The sequence below is a fragment of the Cygnus olor genome, chromosome 25 (assembly GCF_009769625.2).
Source record: "Cygnus olor isolate bCygOlo1 chromosome 25, bCygOlo1.pri.v2, whole genome shotgun sequence".
NCBI classification, from domain to species: Eukaryota; Metazoa; Chordata; class Aves; order Anseriformes; family Anatidae; genus Cygnus; species Cygnus olor.
In genome coordinates, this window is record NC_049193.1 from 3,434,547 (window position 1) to 3,452,498 (window position 17,952).

The window sequence follows — 17,952 nt, forward strand, 5'->3', positions numbered from 1 at the left end:
CTTCAGGGAAGACACAGGTCTCCATTTGGCTGGTAGTCTGAAGATGGAGTGCATCGTAGAAATCTGATCAATGCTAATAACTTTCTGTCCCACAGCAAATAAAAGTAACAATGAATGATGAAGATATGGACACCTATGTGTTTGCTGTTGGAACGAGAAAAGCATTGGTGCGACTTCAGAAAGAGATGCAGGACCTGGTATGTGTGCTCACAAGGGAATAATAACAAGATAAAACCAGTGGGATGTAAGAACCTCTAATCAATAGGTCATTTATTTTCTTGGGAACAGCTGAACACTTGTGACTGACCTGTTGGAATTACTGTGGGGGGAAAAAGATATTTTCATCTAATAGATGGACATTTAATGCCATCAACCATCCGAAGCACTATCCAGCTGTTGTCAGAACTGCAGAAGAGGCAACTGAAAGCAGCTCACCTCCTTTTTTTGCTGTATAGTTAGCTTAGGAGGAGGTTGAAGTACATTTGGGATACACGCGAGTCTCATTTTCTCCTCATCTAATTTGCGCAAATGACTTTGTAAAGGATTGAAAAATGAAGTTAAGTGATGTGCGATGTGGAAAAATTTGGGTCATGTTTTTACCTAGTGTGAAATAAAGAAAACTTCCCATACATTCAAGCCCTGAAGTTTGCAAAGAATCCAGCAATAACGAGCAGTGGTTTGCAAATCTTTTCTCTCATAACATCTCAAACAGTGCTCAAATGCGGTTGGCAGGACGCCAGTTGGTCTTGTTGATTTAGCAACCAAAATAAGCAGAATACATTAACCTTTATCAGGTGTGCCAGCATGGATGTATTATACTTTTTTCTTTAAAGCACTCGCTATTGAGGGGAGATGCTAACTTAAAGGCTACAGGCATTGGTGTTTAATGCTTTACTTTATGCTTGAACTGTCCCCAGCGAGACTGAGTGACTGAGTTAATGCATTTTTATTGTTTCTTATCTGGTACTTTTAGGGGTGCCATTGTACCGAAACAGTTTAGTTGGTAAGCTATGTGCATGCTTATGCTATTTTTAATTTTTTTTCCTCTTCCTCTCTTTGCAACAGAGTGAGTTCTGCAGCGATAAACCCAAGTCTGGTGCAAAATATGGGCTTCCAGATTCGCTGGCTATCTTGTCGGAGATGGGGGAGGTTACAGAGGGAATGATGGACGCAAAGGTGATCTTGAGTGACTTAGTACAAATACTCCTTGGTGTCCCTGGTACTTGCAGCCTGTGCAAAAGTTCTAATCTTTGTCTCCTGTAAAAATCACAAGAGAGCTGAATGGCCCTAGTGAGATCTGGGAGAATCAAGAGGAATGTAAGGGCTAGAAGAAGGGAGTAATTGCCACTTCTTTATTCCTTTTATGTGGCAACTGTTAGTCTAACATATGATCTGAGGACTTAGAACTGCCTTTCAAAGCCTCAAAGCTAGCTCCAGCACCTGGCTTGATGGAGGGTGTTGGTCTCTCTGCAGGTCCTCAATGTTGATGTTTGTTATCAAATGAAATGGCAAATCCCAAATGAGAGCAACTCAAGAGTTATTAGATGTGTTAATTCCATGCATTGAGGCCCCTTCTAGCAAAAGCTAAAAAATCCAGCGGTTTAAATTGCGGTGTTACCGTGGCAAACTGAGCACAACAATTTTCTGAGTGGTGTATGGCCACGCTGGCAAACCAATCCGGAGTGCGTAGGCTGATGTCGCTGTTGGTGATAGGAGAAACTAACCCCTGTTTCTCTTTTAGATGATACATTTCCTCACGCACTATGCTGACAAGATTGAGTCCGTCCAATTCTCGGACCAGTTCTCCGGTCCAAAACTTATGCAAGAGTACGTACGTATAAAGCTAGATCTCTCCTTGCAGTAGCTGCTGTAACAGTAAGCAAAGTAGAGGCTGACAAACCTGTTTGCAGTGTGGAGCTGGCTGGAATGCACATAAAGAGAAATTGGGAGCAAAGGTGAAACAGCTGAATAAATACGCTCCCAATACTTAGAAATGCTGCATCAGTGTAGATGATCAAGGTGCTGCATTGCCTTAATGTTTATTTTTGAGTGCTGGTTACTCTTTAGTTTGGGCAACTCCAAATCTCAGATAACACCTGGCTGTTACAGTGTACGCAGCTCATGGGAAACAACTGAGTAATCCCACTAAAAGGATACAGCATGTTAGAGTTCAAGAGCCAAGAAATAATGCTCCAGGAGTGGTTGAAAAAGCACATTAATGCGTTCCAATAGCATCTGAAATAAGAACTAGGTTTGAGCAAAGTCTGAAGCGTTTTAAAAAAAGTGCTTTTAGCTGCTGCCTCAGAATTGCCAAGCAGTGGGTGCTTTGTCTTATCATCTGAGTTACTATGTAGGCTTTTGCAAGGGTGTATTATGCTTGCAGGCATATAAAAAAATGATCCGTATCAAAACTTGAAACTGCCCTTCAAAAGGATCGTGCTTTCTTTTAATTATAAGACAGCAGCATGTGTGCCTTGTACTGAAATTGCTAGGCTTTGGAGGCTCTGTGGAATGTAGGTCTGACTTTGTTGAATGAGCCTGTGGTTTTTTGGGCAGTCAAGTCTTGAATTCTTAAGAATTTTTTTACTTTCTTAATAATACTTTAAGCTTTATGTCTCAAGTAGTAGTATAAACTTTAGGGCATATGTAAAACTGAATGCCTTTAAAAATACACAAGCTTTTCTAGGGGTCAGATGACTTCTGACAATCAGCTTGGATGATGTTATTTGTATGGTTTTACATTATTGTCTTCTCACTTCTTTTTTTTTGCGTGGAACAGTTCAGGAACCTGAATAGTTTGAAACTTAAATCTTGTTTATTTTATTCTTGTGAGTAGTTTGCAACTGTCTCTTGGTTCTTGATGAGATTCCCCCTAACAACGCTTAGTATTTTATATGCCCGTGTTTTTCTTCACCGATTCCAGCCCCTTTTTTCTTTCTTACCAGGGAGGGTCAGCTTACAAAACTGCCCGAAACTAAAAAGACACTTTTGTTTACATTTAATGGTAAGAGAACTGGCGTATGTGTGTAAATGTATCTGGGGGGGTGTTGTTTTACCTGTGCAAGGTACGCTCAAGTTATGTCAACTATGGAAGACAATATTATGACGAATGACTGGTGCATGTAAACAGGATCGCTGACTGATGAACCTGTAAACAGAAGGCAGTAATAACAAGGAGGACACAGCAGCATATTGTGATGATAAAAGGAAACTGAACCTTGCTATTGTGGGTCTTAGTTCACAACCATATCTCTGCTGGTGGTTGTATTAGGTCTGCATTGAAAGGTGACTTGTTTTAAGCCACACTGCTTGTGGTGTGAGCTTGCACAGAGTTCCTTGGTTATCCATGCTTTGGAAGAAAAGCAGTCTATTCCAGAAAAAGACCACAGTTCTCTTAAGAATTCACAGCCATAGCTCCAAGTAAAGTTAATGTCAGAGCCAGAACTCGGTTTACTTTTTTTTTCATTCTGTACTAACAAAAAGAAGGATCGTGTGAAGGAAATGTCACTGTGAAGAATCTACGTGCAATCTCCAAAGCAAAATGCCTCTGTTAGTAAAGTCGTTTCTAAAGAGGATGATAAGAATATCGTTGATGATGATGTGAGCAATAAGGAAGGAGCATTACAGCTAATAGGAAAATCTTGCCAACCTCCCTGAATTAACAAGGAACTCTCTGTTTCAGTGCCTGGTTCAGGCAATACTTCCCCAAAGGATATGGAGTCTTTGCTGCCTCTGATGAGCATGGTTATCTACTCTATAGACAAAGCAAAGAAGTTCCGTCTGAACAGAGAAGTAAGTAGTATATGTTTTGTGCCTTCTGATTATTATTTGAAATTGCAAATGTTAACCTTTGATCCTTAATCTTAATGCTGGGAGCCTTTGGTTTCCAGTATAACTACTACAGGTACTCCATCCTGCTCATAGGGAATCTGTATTAACTGCCTTTGCTTTTATCTAAAAAGGGCAAACAAAAAGCTGATAAGAACAGGGCTCGCGTGGAAGAGAACTTCCTTAAGCTGACTCACGTGCAAAGACAGGAGGCTGCCCAGTCCCGTCGAGAGGAGAAAAAACGGGCAGAGAAGGAGCGAATCATGAACGAGGAGGATCCAGAAAAACAGCGACGGCTGGAGGTGAGATGGATTTTCAGCTTGTTCCAAGCTACAGGCGAATTTCTGCTACAGTATCTCCAGGGCTGCTTGTAGGCATACAACCAGCAGCAGCCAGCTTTGATTTCGTATTTTGCCAGAAGGCAGCACACGCTTCCCGTGTATGCTCTCTTGCTTTCCCAAACGTGTGAGGGCTCTCAGTGGGGAGCCAGCTCATGTGGTTAGGGATGTGAACCCAAGTATAGTACTGGGGGTTGCCGCCTTTGTTCTCTTCTGAAATGATCAGCTTGTTCTTTGAAGGGATCGCTGATGTTCATTTAGCTCTCTGTATCCTTTCCTACAGGAAGCTGCTTTGCGGCGTGAGCAGAAGAAACTTGAGAAGAAGCAGATGAAGATGAAGCAAATCAAAGTGAAAGCTATGTGACTCCATTGTGAGACGCCTGTCTCAGTGCCACCTGCAGAATTTTAATTCACAGGGTACAAAGACGTACTTAACTCCATAATCCTACACTTTTTTGAACACTACTAGCCATTAAGGGAAATGCTCCTTGCATCGGTGTTACTTATTTAAGTATTACAGCAACATTGCAGGTGTATGTAGAGAGCTTTGTCTCAGCAGTTTTATTCCAGGTGGTATAAATTTTTGCTACTTGTCTGTTTAAAAAAATTTGCAATATTCTTGAATGCCCATTGTCATTTGTTCTTCAAAAACATATGATTGTAAACCTGTCCATGTGTGCTGGTAACATATTAATGCTTTGGTTTTAAACTTTGGTTTTAGTTTTTGGGAGGGAAGGGGGAAATCCTTAATTTAAGTGGGGGAAAACTGCACAATAAGCATTTACTGTGCATTTATTTGCATCAGGCTTTTAAAGGCACAAAACTTAGCCTTCCATACACAGTATGGATACTTCAGGGATTTAAGTCCAGTAGAACAGAAGTGTTTTTTTAACAGACAAGGGTCTGAAACAGTATTAGGTCACCTGTAGGCATGATTGGCATACGTGTAAAACATATAGATGGGTTAGATACCAGGGAACGGAATACATGAGCATTACTTCTTACCTGTGGTTTTGAGTGCTGCAAGCTTAGTAAGATGTCAAGTCTGTGATGTCAGCGTGGTGTTTCTTCAGGAGTTGAGTGCATGGTGAGTTAGCAGCTTCAGCTAGTTTTTCCTTGAATATTTTAACTGTACAAATTTGCCTCAAAAACATTTTTCCTAGTCTTAGCAGCTGCTGCCTAATTCACTCCAGCAAGAAGCTAGATTCAGTGAAGTATCTGCTATTGCCAATTTCCCCAAGCTAGTAAAATTTTCAGAGGCTGTGTATCCTCTTCACCTGATAAGTGGTCACTTCAGGTTTTTGAGTATAAATGAGGGGAAGGAAGTGAGCGTCCTTGTGCAAGCACTTGGCTAACTGAGAGCTCTGCATTTTATAAATGCTTCCTGTCTCGAAGGCATTATATTGTTGCTGTAACAGACTTTTTACAGTTTTGTGGGGAAACAATGTCTTGCATTTTCTCGTTCAGTAATATGTGCAAATTTTGTTCCGAGGCAATAAGAGTGAGCTGCTGTTGAAACAGCAATTGCTTAAAATTCTTGTTCCAGCATGGGATACTTCAAGCTGATTTAAATGCAGAAGTCTGTAAGCTGATACATGCAAATACATTAATTTTATAACGGTTGGTAAAATTAATTTAAAACCAAAACTAATATAGATTATGTGAAATTTTAGCACTATTTAGCTTTAAAGATTAATGTGGTCTTGTTTCATGAAGTTCTTGCAAAGGAAATAGTAGTTTGTGCTCTTTTTGAGTAAGCCGACAGTGTTCCCGAAGTCCTATGGCAGCTAATTTTGTAATATGAACATTCAAATGAACTACCTAATGAAGAGTAAAATATAATTGAAACACTCCGCCTGCCTAGTTTACTGGACTCTGTGTTCCTTTCAGCTACTCCCCCTGCCTACTTTAACGTTCCTCTCAGGTATTAGCATCTCAACACTTTATTTGTCCTGTTTAGGGTATAAAAGTGTATTTTATGTGAGGGACGCGGATGCTGTAGCCAGAGGAGTGCCGTTCTGGTGGGAAGTGCTGGGGCTAGAGGACGGCACCCTGACGGGAGCCAACATGGCGCCCGCCGCTCCCCCCCCCCCCTCAGGTGCGCGGGGCTGCGAGCCGCCATTAGGTGCGGCGGTAGCGGCGCGCTGACGTCACGCGCAGCGACGTGCTGGCGTCACACGCAGCGTCTCCTGCCGGTGCGCGGTGGCCGCGGCGCTGAGGTGAGGCTGGGCCGGGGCTGAGGGGACCGGGGGGGTCGGGGCCCGGGCCGGGCCGGGGCTGAGCCGCTTTCGTCCCCCCAGGTTGCCTTCAGCAGCGTGTGGCGACGCACCCGCGGCCTCCATGTCTTTCCTTGTAAGTAAACCCGAGCGCCTGAGGGTGAGTGTTACCCCCCGTCGGGAGCGCCACGGCCCGCCGGGCTCCTTCGGGAACCGCGCTTGGACGCTGCCTGCTTGCCCACCTGCTGCTTGAGCGCTTGCTCCCTGCACACTTGCTGCTTGTACCTTTGCTCCTTGCACACTCGCTCCCTTGCTCCTTGCACGCTTGCTGCTTGCACACTTGCACCCAGAACACTTGCTCCTTGCACACTCGCTCCCCGCACGCGTGCATCCCCTCCGTGTGCGGCACCCAGCATTTACAACAAATGTTGTATTTAAGGGAAAGCCGAGTCTCTCCGACCTTTCCTCACGAAGCGACTGCTCTCGTCGCGCTGCGTACAGCTCTGCTTTTTCTGAACGTAGCCAAGTTTGGGAAGTTGAACCTCAGTGTTGCTTAATTCTGCGTTTTTGAGTGTCAAAGTGATTTGTTTTACACAAGAGAAGAGCTGCTAATGGCTTAAACCGAAAGGGTTATGCTGCGCTGTGTGTTTTGAGTCACTGTCACCAGAGCCTGGCGCTTTCCAGGACCGGCCTCGCTCACGCTAAGCGACATAACCTCTTTTCTCACTGCTTTTACTGAGCTGACAGGCTCTAATGTGCTACTGCTCCTGACTGTTTAATGCCAACTTAATCAACGCTCTGCAAGCCTGAAACTGCATATTCTATTGCCTATTACATATGTAGCCCTATTTTTTTTCAAATCGCAAAGCCAAATAGAATGGTAGAAACGTTTCTGTGGACAAGCTAATGCTTGCTCTGAATTTTAAGCATGAATTCTGGAAGAGAACTACAGCTTTACAACACTTGGGTTTTAATTTTACTTCTAGTTAATGGATATACTGCCAAAATAGTTCTCAGATTTCTAAGATATCATCTCGTTATAAAAAGTTGAATCTTTTTCACACCTGTTACGCCCAAGGAAACTTTTATTTGCCTGTATAAGGGTGCATAGCATGCTTGCTATTTTCATGTGCGTGTATGAAGACTCTTGTCTGAATAATTTAAAATGAACTTTATTGCAAGTACATGCTATCCAGGAGAGGCGGCAGCACCTAGGTGCTTGCTGGGTGCGTGCCAGCATAGTGGCAGAGGAGGGTAATGTTCTTGTCCAAAGGAAGGATGTAGCTCTGATGTTGCAGCTTTTAGATCACAGTAAAATTGTAGAAGTGTTAGGATTGTGTTTTACTTTTTGTTTTGGGGGGTGAGGAGGGAAGAGGGAGTAGATTGTCTCTAAAGGAAAAAACTAATTTTTCTTTTTTTTTTCTTTTCTTTTAGCGGTGGGTGTCGGAAAAGTTCATTGTTGAGGGCTTAAGAGAGTTTGAACTGTTTGGAGGTAAGTTTTCCTCTCGTTAGATGACATTGGGAAGGTTAATTATGATTCATGAGTGAAAATGGGTTTGGAAACTCTGATGATAGCTCCCCAGCGTGCCTGTAGGAGAGCTGGTTGGTTTCTGGTCTGCTTTGTGTGGAACAAGCAAAATCATTCACCACGATGCAGAAATCTTGGTCAGTGACTTAGAAAGCAATCAGAACATAGGAAATCAAGATCTCATCTAGATTTTGAGCTTCTAGAGGGAGTGGAAAAACTTTCGCTACTTTAAATAAATAACCTTTAGACAGTTTCTTCCGTATTTAGGCTAAGTATGTATGTCATTTGTCAATGTCAGTTTACATTTATGTTGAATATCTGAACAGTAGCACTGTTTGAATCTTTTTAATTCCCATTCTTGTGCTACGTTTGATTATTTTTAATGTAATTACCTGTAAATTAAACCTTTGTCTACAATATATGTGTATATATGTGCTATCAGTAAGTATCACGTAGGGTTATTTACTTAGTTTTCATCAGTAAGTTCCAACTATATTTTTAATGGGTATCTGTTGAACACAATTTGGTGAACAATTAATTTCTTTACTCCAGAGCAGCCTCCGGGTGACTCTCGGAGAAAAGTAAGTGGCTTTTGCAGGCTGTGGTGCTGTGGTTCATTGCATGGAGATTATCCTTGTGAAAGTTTGATTTTTCTTTTTACCTTAGTTATATATTTCATCTCTATATTTAGCTCTACGAGTGTGGAGACAGGTTTCACCCTGGAGTGGAGGTTTTGGTGTGTGGTTTTAAAACTGTACGTGACTAGTCAAAACTTTAAACTTAATCCCTCAGATTTGAGGGTCTCTCTTTTGAGGTGATTTAGATCTGATTCCTCGGAGATGTTAATCTCTTTGAACTCTTTTAGAGTCGAGGGAAGACGTTAGCCTATGAGACTTCTGAAAACGGCCCCCACATTTTTGTTTTGGCCGTTCTAAGCCAGCGTTCCCCTCTGAACTCATTGATTCTGGTTTCCTTACTTTTCCCTGCAGAGCAGTCACGTCAGAGGCCCCAACATCAGAAGCAAACATCATGTAATTTGCAGTTTGAGGTGACTTCATGTCCTGTTGGCTGCTCTTCTTCAGAGCCAATTCTGAGAGCTTTGCCTCTTAAGAACTAAAGTCACTTACGAACGAGGAATGGCTGTTCAAAAACATACAGCCAAAACGGGGCTGTTGAGAACTTTACCTTTGCTTTTTGTTCTGCAGGCCCTGACTACACACTGCGTGGTGCTTTATGAATAATGCCCACAGAATAACACAATTTATAGCAGAATATAGTGGTCTAAATGATTTCCTACCTGCCCACACCATACTGAAACGTTCTGTGTGCAGGTGTTGCTTTAGTTTAAGGCAATTACAACCAGGAATTAAGTGTGATTTGTTTATAACTGTGTCAGTTTAAGCTGTTATAATTGATTTTGTGTTACTGTCTGTAATTTGCTGGCACAAACAAAGCTGAAAACATGAGATATATACAGAATGTTTTGTATAAAGTCAAGTGAATTCACACCTTATTTAATTGCTGAGCTTCCAGCATATGCTGTTCTGGAAGTAAATGGAGATTAGCATCTGTATCGTTTTTGTTAAAATATTCCCTTGTGTTTTTGGACATGACAGTGATATTGGTGACTCTATTTTTACATCTAAATAAAAGCTTACTTTTTCGATCATGGCTGTACAAAAAGGCAAATAATTGGGGGAAGGGGCAGGAGGAAAATTTGTCTTGCTCATGCTGAAAGGGAGTGAAGGAGTGAGGAGGTGGTGAGGAAGGCAGCAGAACAAAAACAACTTTCCCTCTTTCTAATTCAGACGGATGTGATTTGGCAGAGGCAGATTCTTGCTAGCATTATATAACTGATTTTCTTATGGCATTTATAACAGCAGTTATCTTTCAAAGATTAATTTCCTTAAACCTATTTCCAATTAAAATCTGATCAACGAGCCTGAAGGCTAGCTCCTAATGAATGCCAGGCCATAAAGCCAGTCGTACGTGACTTCATTTCGCAGCTGCTTTTGCTTTTGACCATACACCAAAAGTTGTCCTGTGTGAAACCACAGAGGAGCTTTTTTGCAGTATTTCATGAGTGACATTTCAGTTTAACTTTTTTTTTAAAAAAAACTCTCGTATGATGTTGGTAAATTTCTGGTAGAGCTCCTTGTGCATTAACTTAGTTATTGGTCACTGCTAACACGAAGACAGGTGAGTGAAGACCTCTGATGTTCTGGAAAACTTTTTAAATAGGGATTTTACAGCGTTTTTCCATTCCTGTTGAAACAGCCTACACCATTCATAAGATTAAATTTATTTAATTTTTCGCATCTGTTTTGTTGGCTTACGCTATATTTGGAGTGGAGTTTATTAAAGCAAACCACTTACGTACTGCTCCGTGTTTCACCAGCTGTCACTGCTGCACAACGCTGCTTACCAGAGCTTTCCTTTCCTTGGTGGTGCCTTTCTGCTTCAGAGGTTTCCATCTGCCTGTGTGTCTCAGTGTGAAATTGATGGCAGAAGTAATGAGTGATGCAATCCAAGTCAGAATTGACAAGGATCTTTAACACGAGTTTGAAATAGCGAGTAGAAGGTTGCTGCCTGTTTCAGCCAAGCCACAGCACGCTGTAGTGCTAGGACTGGAAGTAAAGGTTTTGAGATCTGGGGGGTTAGTTACCCTGAAACAGATGCCAGCTAAGTTGCTGTGCTGGAGTTGTTTGAGCTGGAGTTGTGTCCTAGCACTGTTCACAAAGCAAAGTTTCACCTTTTCCCATAACTGAAAAATAAACCTATTTTTAAGGTAGACAGAGAGAGGTAAAACGTGTCCTGGTCAGAGTCAGTCAAAAAGCTGAGCTTAGGAAGCCTGAACAGCAACTTACTCCCAAGGTATACTTAGAGCTGAAAGCTTCTCAGGAGCTGAACCCTCAAACAGAACCAAAGGCAGTTAATTTATGGTGAATTCATGTCTGCTCTTGTTGCACTACGTTTACCCTTGGCTGAGCGTAGAACAGTGCCTTGTTTTTCAGCTGTCACTGTGTCGTTTCCATCTTCCAGCGATGGAAAAAAAGAGTATTCACTGTCACTGCAGGAAAAGGGACAAGCTTTTTCTACCTCATGAATCATGAGGAAAGGTCTCATAAAGGGCACTTGCAGTTGATGAGGAATGAGTTGGCAAAAATGAGCTGGGGTTCCAAATGTCAGGAGGAGTTAATGTGCTAGAAATTTGACATAACGAAGTCTGGACTTAGACACCAAATAAATTTGGATTCCCATTAGGATGCGCTCCTTGTGACTTTGGAAACTTAAGCGAGTTGCAAGGTATAAAGGAACTTGCAAGAAGTTCCTGCTTGGAAAGATTTTTGTGATCGTAAATAAAGCAGATAGCTTTGTGTCAGATGTGTCAGGGTAGCGTAGTTGGTAGGCTTAGGAGCGCTGCTTCCCTGCGTGGTGTGAGTTTTTTTTCTATTCTTTTTCTTTTCTCCCTGTAAGCACAAATGCATCGCAGCTAAATTTTTGCTTTCATTTGGAGCTTTTCTTATCATGTGTCTGACCTTCATACCTTTGCTAAGGTGGGTTCATCACTTTTACGTTCGGCTGAGCAGCTTCAGCTGCCCTGCTCTTCTCGCAGATGAGCGGCTGAAAACCAGAAGCCCCAGCTTCATCAGGCAGGAACGCTGACTGCCACGGTGCAGGGAGGTGCTGTGAACGAGCTTTCCTTTGGCCTTTGCTCAGGCAAGAAGAGGGTGACACAGAAGTTTGTAAATAACAGGAGAAAGACAGTTACTATAAAACAGTGCTCAAGCTGTCCTGGGGAATAGTAATTGGCTTTATCCAAGTATTTCAAAATAAATTTTAGCCTAACCTAAGTGAGAATATTGCCTTTTATGGTTATATGTTTAAAACACAGATGTCTGGATCTTCTGAAATGAGGCATCTCCTGGATTTTGATTGATATTTAACTATTAATTGTTTTAACAGCAGTTAAATTGTCTCTTCTATAATTTTTTCATATTCAGTGTGTATGATAATGAACAGATGACTTTTCTACCACGTGATCTTTATTTCTTTTGACCTGACTTTATTTTTTCCCTAGACAAATGAGGCGAGCTCCGAGTCGATAGCTTCTTCCCCTAAAAGGGACACCATGAGCAACTTCCTACCAGACAGCAGCTGCTACGAGTTGCTCACTATCATAGGTAAGATTACTCGTGGGCTGGAGGATCGGAAGTCTGCTCTGCAAAGAGAATAATTTCTGCAGACTTGTTGGCCTTTTTTTGATTAATTACTTATTTTTTGACATTAGATGCCCTTCTTCTTTGATTTTAAAATCACTTCAATGAAAACTGAGGTGCTTATCCTAAAGGCTTGCAACTCAAAGAGGCGTGTGGTGCGTTAACAATACTGAGTATAAAGTACAAAGTCAGCAGAAGGACTCTTGAAGCCCTGTCCTTGGAGGGGCTGTGGCCAAATCATTTTACTTCTGGCTCAGTTTTGAACTTGAAAGACTGGATAATACCAACTTACCGTCTAGGATAATTCCTCTCAATGGGATACATGCTAGGGGAAATGGTATCTGATGGAATAATTACTTTCTTTCACAAGGCTGTAAATAGTTTAAGTAAATGAGTATAAAGATTATTTAAGGGTCAAGGACTGGAGGAGTTCTTTAGAAGTGTGTGCTTCCAGAAATATTGCTGAAGCTTTATTGCCTTTTCTTTCAGGCAGAGGCTTTGAAGACTTGATGGTTGTGAACCTGGCCAGGTATAAACCCTCAGGGGAGTATGTCACTGTCAGAAGAGTTAACTTGGAAGCCTGCACCAATGAAATGGTCACGTTCTTGCAGGTAACTTGAATCCACTAATACAATAGTGCAAGTTTAGGAGAGAACAGATGGCAAGAACAGTGCTTATCAATCCTGTATTCATATTTCTGCATTTACTAAAATGAATCAAAATATCTTTTTTGTTTTTTAGGGGGAACTTCATGTTTCCAAGCTGTTCAACCACCCTAACATTGTGCCATACAAAGCAACTTTCATAGCAGACAATGAGCTGTGGGTGGTAACATCTTTCATGGCCTATGGTAGGTGGAGAGGGAACACCTTGACTGGCCATCATATCCTGTTAGATCGGGTTTAAGAGGTGTTGCATCTTTTTTGAAGCTTCCTTGTTTTGCTGACCACTGAAGAGGTGTTTTGTTTCGTTTCAGGTTCTGCAAAAGATTTAATCTGTACCCATTTTATGGATGGGATGAGTGAATTGGCGATTGCATATATCCTCCAAGGAGTACTAAAAGCACTTGACTACATCCACCATATGGGCTATGTACATAGGTAAAATAATAATAATTTTTAAAAAATGTCACTATGCAATAAACTTACCTCTGTACCGTGAAGACCAGTGTCTGAAGTCACGACAAGCCACGTCGGCAGGCAGACTTAAGGCTCTGTTCAGGTGCTTTGTAGAGTCTCTGAATTGAGACTGACAGTGAGGGGAAATTTGTCCTGTTGCTGCAGAAGGTCCTGAGTCCATAACCTCCAGTCCCGCATTTCTCCTTGCCGCGGAAACTTTCTTTGGGAAAATGCAAAGTGGGTGAATCGAGTCCTGTTAGTGCTTGTATACGTAGTTTTGCACAGCATTCAGGATGGCCATCAGGACTCTCAGCCTCCTGGTATGCTTTTATCCTTTCCACAGGTGCTTGCTAAGGTTGATCTTTCTCTTCAGTGCTGCAACGTCTTTTAATCTCTTCCTAAATCATCGTGTCCATCCTTTAGCATGTTTTTCCTTTCCTCTGGTATATCCTGTTGTGAAAGTAAATTTTAAACACGGAACGTCCTAGGTTATTAGTGGTCACTACGTTTATTGTATGTACTGTAAAAGTTGTTTAGCTCAAGTGTTCCTGCCTTAAATCCTCTGTAGTGCACCTCCGCACTAGCGGTGTTACTGGGGATGCTGTAAGGAACATAAATCCTCAGAGGGCAGAAAACCGGACTTCTTTTTTTGTTGTTTAAGGAGTGTGAAAGCCAGCCATATCCTGATTTCTGTAGATGGGAAGGTGTACCTCTCTGGCCTGCGAAGTAATCTGAGTATGATTAACCACGGGCAGCGACTCAAAGTTGTTCATGACTTCCCCAAATACAGCATCAAAGTCCTACCTTGGCTCAGTCCTGAAGTCTTGCAGCAGGTGTGTTATAAAAACAAAACTACTGCTTGTACTCGGTGATACATAGCATCTCTGCATAATTTTCTGAGGTTTCGGGGCCTGTTCTGGGAGAAGAAAAACAGCCACGGTGTTGCTTTTTCTCATGATGGGCATCTTGCTTTATACTTCTTAGCTTAAAACTACCACCACCACCACCAAACCATCCTGTATGCGGGTTGTGCCATTTCTGTTCTAATCATTTGGGTTTTTTCTTCTGCATGGCGAGTCATGAGCATTGCTTGTCCACATTGCAAGTCCACAATTTTTATTTTCCTTTTCTTTTAGAATCTCCAGGGTTACGATGCAAAGTCTGACATTTACAGCATAGGGATAACAGCCTGCGAGCTGGCAAACGGACACGTACCATTTAAAGACATGCCTTCCACTCAGGTAAGGTTTAAAGGTTCTTCCGTTCTCTCTTTCGTCTGAGCACGTGGAAGTGTCTTGCAGCACTGGGTTGTGAAGATAGGAGGGTGCTGAGCCTCCCTGAATTCCCTTCTCATTGCTGCTTTTTCCGTAGAACTGCTGTGCTTCTGTATTAAACCTTTGGTGTCCAAACGCTGAGGACATTAGAAATCTACTGAGAAATGTTAACTGTCGTGTTTGCATGCATGGGATGTTGATGCCCTTTCACTTCCAGATGCTCTTGGAAAAGTTGAACGGAACTGTTCCCTGCCTGCTAGACACCACCACTATTCCTGCTGACGAGCTGACTATGAAAACCTCGCGTTCAAGTGCTAACTATGGGCTGGGCGAGAGCATGGCCATTAGCAACGTGAGAGCAGCCAACGGCGAGTCAGCCCTGCACCCTTACCTGCGGACCTTCTCCGCCTGCTTCCACAACTTTGTAGGGCAGTGCCTGCAGCGGAACCCGGACTTCAGGTAAAGCCAGGCCAAAGCTGCTCTTCGCAGGCATGCCACAAGCGCCGTTCTAGGGTCTGACTGAACCAGGAGAGCCAGCAGAGGTTGTTTGAAGTTTTTTTCCAAAATTATAGCTGCGTGAGGATGTGCTCTACATCGAGAAGAGTATGCAAAGTATGCAGAACAAAAGCAGGTTAAAATATTCTTTAAGAGAGCCTGAAGAACTTCAGAGTTCATAGCTCTGCTTTGCAACCTTCTCTGGGGAGCGGAGAGGTCCTGCCCTGTCCTTCTGGTGCTCATCAGACCACTCCACGAGGTGTGAAGAGCAGGAATAGCTTTCTGCTGTGTTAGTGGGTTCACTCTTCACAGACAGTTTGAGTGGCAGAGCTGGTGTGAGGGAGGGGATGGGACACGGTTGTGACAGTGAACTGCCCGCAGAACTACACTTGAGCATCTTGAAAGGACAAAGTGTCACTGACTAATTTTTCTTGTGTGCTTGCTTTATTCTAACTCCCTTCTACAGGCCCAGTGCAGGCGCTCTCCTAAATCATCCCTTTTTCAAACAGGTAAGGAACTCGTTTAATATGCAGAGAACAGCGGCTTTTTTGCAGTCGTTAGCTTACTGTGTCACTGAAACTGAGGGTGGGAGTGTTGAGTTGCTTAATCCTTTCTGATCACAGAAAAATTAAGTTAGCTTGGTGCAGCTTGGTGATCGTCAGCTTCTCCAGGAAGGTGGATGAGGGATGAGGTGAATGTTCTCTGGGAGTAAGGTAGCTCTTGAAGCAGCTGCCTGTTCTGTGGTGCTGCAACTTCTTTTCCTTGCTGAGGCACACAAGTGCTGCTGGAAGGACTGTATGCGAAGCGCTTTCCTGTTACAAGATGCAGAGCAGAAATCCTTTGCCCCTCTTGATGCGGGCAGGAGGATAGCACTGTCTGTGTGGGGAGGCATTTCGGCAGCTGAGTTCTCTCCTTTTTGTGCAGATCAAGCGCCGTGCTTCTGAAGCACTCCCTGAACTTCTGCGCCCCGTCACCCCAATCACCAATTTTGAAGGAACACGGCCCCAGGATCCCAGTGGCATTTTTGGGCTGGTGTCAAACCTGGAGCAGCTAGACGTGGATGACTGGGAGTTCTAGAACAAACAGGGACTATACGTGGTTCTGGAGGAGCTTCCTGGACATTGTAATTTATTGGTCCTGTTCATAAAAGGTGATGAATGTTACATGTAGAAGAGTTTACAGGTCCTTGGGAAGGAACTTCAGCTGCCTGTTTACTTGGAAAGTAGCCTGGAAACAAATGGACAGACCTGAGCTGGAAAAGGCTCAACCCCAAGGAACTGTGCAATATCCCAGTTGGTACAGTGCCCCAGCAAGCCTCAGTCCTTGCAGCTGAGAACACTAGAGTGGGTTGAGCGAATCTGTTTAGTTATGGTCTCTATTTCTGTTTCTAAAAATCACTGGCTTCCTTGTATCACAGTCAGAGGCTGTACGTCCCTGTCCTCTTGTTGTTTCTTTTTTAAGGGTGCCTTAGAGTTAAGAAAGGGAAGGAGGCAGCTCTTAGCTTTGGGCATTTTCCTAGAGCTGGTCAGATTAGTTACAGCGTTGTCACCAGGTAACTTTTGAGAGTGGGGGGGGGGGGGGAGAAAGGAGCGTGCTCTTAGTCACTGCTTTGGGGTGGAAAATTGGAAATAGAGGATGACCTGATTCCATTTTGGGCACATTCGCTGCATTGGATGTTCCTCTGCAGCACTGAGTTCTTCTCCAGTTTGGGAGAGCCCTTGAAGAGACTCCTGAGTCGATGCTGAGTACTCTGAACTCCAGGTCAGACAGGGCAGGGCTGGAGACAGGGCAGGGCATTCCAGCCTCTTCTCCCGTGGCTGCCTGGGTCAACAAATGCAGTGTGTAATTCTGTGCAACGTACCAGCATTTTTACTCCCCACAGCGTATCTAGTTCAGCCTTCTGTTAGCTGAGCTGGTTTGACAGCATGAAACATTCACACCAGGTTGTTCTCACTGACTTAACTTGGCATAGAGGGAAAGTAATTTGATTTTCATGCAAAAACCTCTTATTCACAACTCCTCTTTCAACATCATGTACAGAATTATCTTAAGCCTTCTCTTACCATTGCTGTTCCACCTTCCCTGACTGAATGCCAGGTTAAAAAAAAAAAATCCTCTGCTTGCTTTTCACATGGCTTCCCTCGATTCATGGCTGTGGCAGCTCTCCCCCATTCCATGGTATTTGTTTTTGGAGGTGTGTTTAAGGCTTTTAGTTTGACCTTTCCAAGGACGGCGAGTGCTGGAGGTCTTTCTACTCTTTAATGAAGCACTGAGAATCCAGTCCTGCAGGTGTGGTTGATGGGAGTAGTGGTGCTGGCAACAGGTCCTTCTTGTGTTTATAAACTGTACTTGAACCCAGATAAAGTTTGTTACTCTAGTTTTTTGCCAAAACAAATAAAATATTTCTGAAGTTTTTAAGCCTGCTGTTTCTGCAAGGTGATGGAGTAGATCACAGCAGTGATGACAAGCTAGCTCTGCAAACTTACGGTCTTCCCTGCTCCTTACTTAAGAGGCTTTATCTTGTACCTCAGCTCATGAAGTCTGCATCTTGCCAAAAATCTACATCCCTCTCGCCCAAGCTTGCACGGGGATGGGGTTAGTGGTACTTGCAGCAAGAAAAAAATCAAACTGCCGCTTGCAGCATAAAAGCTTTGGGGCGGTGTTAGTGACATGCTTCCTCACAGAGGGATGGTTCCCCAGACCTCTCCTGTTGCCCACTTAAGTCCTAAAGCCTTCTTGACTTACCTCTTGAACTCCCCTGGGAACCAGGAGGCAAGCAGAAAAGACAGGAGGAATACACTCCTGTGAGCTGTAATAAACCACACCTACCTGCAGAAGTCTGGCTTACTTTCTAATGTCTAGGGTGATGGATGAACCTAGCACAAGCTAATTCTTCTCGTTCCTCTCCCTGCTTTCAGCTTACTACACAATTAAA

At 43.1% G+C, this 17,952-nt stretch overlaps 2 protein-coding genes across 5 annotated transcripts in view; both read left to right on the forward strand.

Moving 5' to 3' along the window:
- Nucleotides 1-4,790, forward strand: part of CCDC47 (coiled-coil domain containing 47) — an 11,540-nt gene extending 6,750 nt beyond the window's left edge. For both annotated transcript variants that reach the window (XM_040536802.1, XM_040536803.1), the window contains exons 7-13: nt 96-197; nt 1,066-1,176; nt 1,742-1,827; nt 2,946-3,004; nt 3,683-3,792; nt 3,963-4,130; nt 4,450-4,790. In XM_040536802.1, coding sequence (XP_040392736.1) covers nt 96-197; nt 1,066-1,176; nt 1,742-1,827; nt 2,946-3,004; nt 3,683-3,792; nt 3,963-4,130; nt 4,450-4,530 — 717 coding nt within the window. In that variant the 3' untranslated portion in view covers nt 4,531-4,790. The remainder of the gene's footprint in view (nt 1-95; nt 198-1,065; nt 1,177-1,741; nt 1,828-2,945; nt 3,005-3,682; nt 3,793-3,962; nt 4,131-4,449) is intronic.
- Nucleotides 4,791-6,220: 1,430 nt separating this feature from the next.
- On the forward strand, nt 6,221-17,430 carry STRADA (STE20 related adaptor alpha). Of its 3 annotated transcripts, XM_040536865.1 has the most exons (13): nt 6,307-6,385; nt 6,467-6,542; nt 7,817-7,874; nt 8,463-8,491; nt 11,992-12,094; nt 12,620-12,741; nt 12,872-12,980; nt 13,107-13,230; nt 13,910-14,081; nt 14,385-14,489; nt 14,740-14,981; nt 15,484-15,526; nt 15,942-17,430. In XM_040536865.1, exons 2-13 carry the CDS (start codon nt 6,507-6,509, stop codon nt 16,092-16,094), a joined length of 1,296 nt encoding a protein of 431 aa, XP_040392799.1. In that variant the 5' UTR covers nt 6,307-6,385; nt 6,467-6,506; the 3' UTR covers nt 16,095-17,430. The 3 variants fall into 3 exon arrangements, with proteins under 3 accessions (XP_040392797.1, XP_040392798.1, XP_040392799.1); XM_040536863.1 differs by lacking the exon at nt 8,463-8,491 and having other exon boundaries at nt 6,221-6,385; XM_040536864.1 differs by lacking the exon at nt 8,463-8,491 and having other exon boundaries at nt 6,291-6,385; nt 6,467-6,518.
- Nucleotides 17,431-17,952: the final 522 nt, after the last annotated feature.

What these genes read in the sequence shown, in the direction of transcription:
- STRADA (XM_040536865.1), top strand. Translation starts at nt 6,507, where the DNA reads ATGTCTTTCCTTGTAAGTAAACCCGAGCGCCTGAGG. An exon ending in CGGGTGACTCTCGGAGAAAA is followed by an intron (nt 8,492 to 11,991) that starts GTAAGTGGCTTT and finishes TTTTTTCCCTAG; the next exon opens with ACAAATGAGGCGAGCTCCGA. An exon ending in CATATGGGCTATGTACATAG is followed by an intron (nt 13,231 to 13,909) that starts GTAAAATAATAA and finishes TTGTTGTTTAAG; the next exon opens with GAGTGTGAAAGCCAGCCATA.